The 1,761-nt window shown below is 47.6% G+C and overlaps 1 protein-coding gene across 1 annotated transcript in view; it reads right to left on the reverse strand.

Moving 5' to 3' along the window:
• Positions 1-575: 575 nt before the first annotated feature.
• The window catches only part of LOC107702999 (cholecystokinin receptor-like), a 31,782-nt gene continuing 30,596 nt past the window's right edge, over positions 576-1,761 (reverse strand). Inside the window, exon 5 of the mRNA XM_016505490.1 lies at positions 576-1,105. Coding sequence (XP_016360976.1) covers positions 576-1,105 — 530 coding nt within the window. The remainder of the gene's footprint in view (positions 1,106-1,761) is intronic.

A 1,761-nucleotide genomic window follows, 5' to 3' on the forward strand; every position in this document is an offset into this window, starting at 1 on the left:
TGGTCTTGCTGACTCTGACAACATCTAGCAAGTTCAACATTATCACTCAGTCAATAAAGGTGTCCAATGAGTTTCTTCTCGTCCTGAAGAGCCATTGTCCTGCTCGCATCTGATCCAAACTTTTCCGCAGCAAACTCTACGCCACAAACTTTCCCTCAAACGCAGATTGTTATTCATGGTAAAAATGACAATTTTGGGGTTCTTCTACACCAAAACGATATCCCAATTCAGTCAGAAAGAAATGTCGCAGGCAGTCGTTTGGTCTCTTTTTTGGTTCTTAATGAGTGCGAGTGACAGACCTTTGACAGGAGAGGGTGAGGTTGGTGTGACCTTTCCTACCAAGTTGTTGGACGCCACCTTACGTATACATTTATACAAGTCTCTAGAGTATATGTGTAACAACATGATCAATCATGATCAATCATGGATCATAAAACAATGACTGATGTTGATGTAGCATGTGGTTTGCAAGTAGGTGATAAACAATCTAAGTCTTCTACCAAAGTAAACCCTCACAATATGTCAACATCAACCCCAATTCTTCTCTGTCTTGCCCAGCCTGTGTCCTCTGAGAATCAGCATGGTCCCATTGTGCTGACAGTGGTGTAGTTGAACTTAGACATGGACGCTCCGGTGGCAGTAACCTCATCGTCACCTTCCCTGAAGCCTTTTCTGTGGCAGGGCCAGCAGCAGCAGGAGAAGGTGGTGAGAAGCACCTTTCGAAAGCGCTTGTTCATAAAGCAGTAGATGATTGGGTTGACGCAGGCGGATGTGTAGGACAGCAGGTGGATGAATGAGATGGGGGCTCCAGAAAGAGCCCTGTGGGCTGAGGGAAGGTCGAACGCTTTCCAGGTGTTGACGGAGTACAGGGGCATCCAGCAAATGAAGAACATAGCCACAATGACAATGAGCATATGGATCACTCGCTTCTTGGCCATTAGTTTAGCCTTGGACGTGTTGCTGCGAGGTCGGTCCACCTTTGCGGAGCTCGTTGGGGTGAGGGCTGACATCTCCATTGAGTTGGGCCTCTTGGACACCTGGATGTAGCAGCCGTCTCCATCATCACTGCTATATAAGACAGTGGCGCTGATACCATTTTTCATTCCTAAAGAGGAAACATTGCACATTCCTCAAAAAAAAGCTCTGAGGGATTATTTAGATAAATACAGATCAAGGGGAAGCTTACATTTTGAACCACATTTGCATTTCCTGCATAGAATAATTGAGTCAGTATTTTAGGCAGTTTGGCTAAATTAACACTTGTGGTGATGTTAGACCTAAAATTTTAACATTTAGAATTGTTTACTTCATCAGAATGATAGGAAACGTCTCGAGGTTACGTATGTAACCATGGTTCCCCGAAGGGAACGAGACACTGCGTCGAACGCTTTGGGAACGCCCTCGGCGAGACACCGTACTGAAGCCTGTGTGAAATCAGTCCAATAGCGAAGCGAGACGTCACGAGCGGGGTGACGTAAGCAGCCAGAAAGCATAAAGGCACATCCGGCCAGCGCGCCTGTTAGCTTCTGCGGAAGCGAGCGCCTGCAGGGATGCAGGGAGTATGGCAGGGAGACGCAGCGTCTCGTTCCCTTCGGGGAACCATGGTTACATACGTAACCTCGAGACGTTCCCCTTCAGGAACTCGAGCTGCGTCGAACGCTTTAGGAACGAGAATACCCACTGCGCCATACGAGCAAGTCGCTGTCTGGTGTGTATCTGGCGAGCACATCAAGACGAAAGGACTTGGGACCCTGGAGTAGA

The sequence above is a fragment of the Sinocyclocheilus anshuiensis genome, unplaced genomic scaffold (assembly GCF_001515605.1).
Source record: "Sinocyclocheilus anshuiensis isolate Anshui unplaced genomic scaffold, SAMN03320099.WGS_v1.1 scaffold1094, whole genome shotgun sequence".
Lineage (NCBI taxonomy): Eukaryota > Metazoa > Chordata > Actinopteri > Cypriniformes > Cyprinidae > Sinocyclocheilus > Sinocyclocheilus anshuiensis.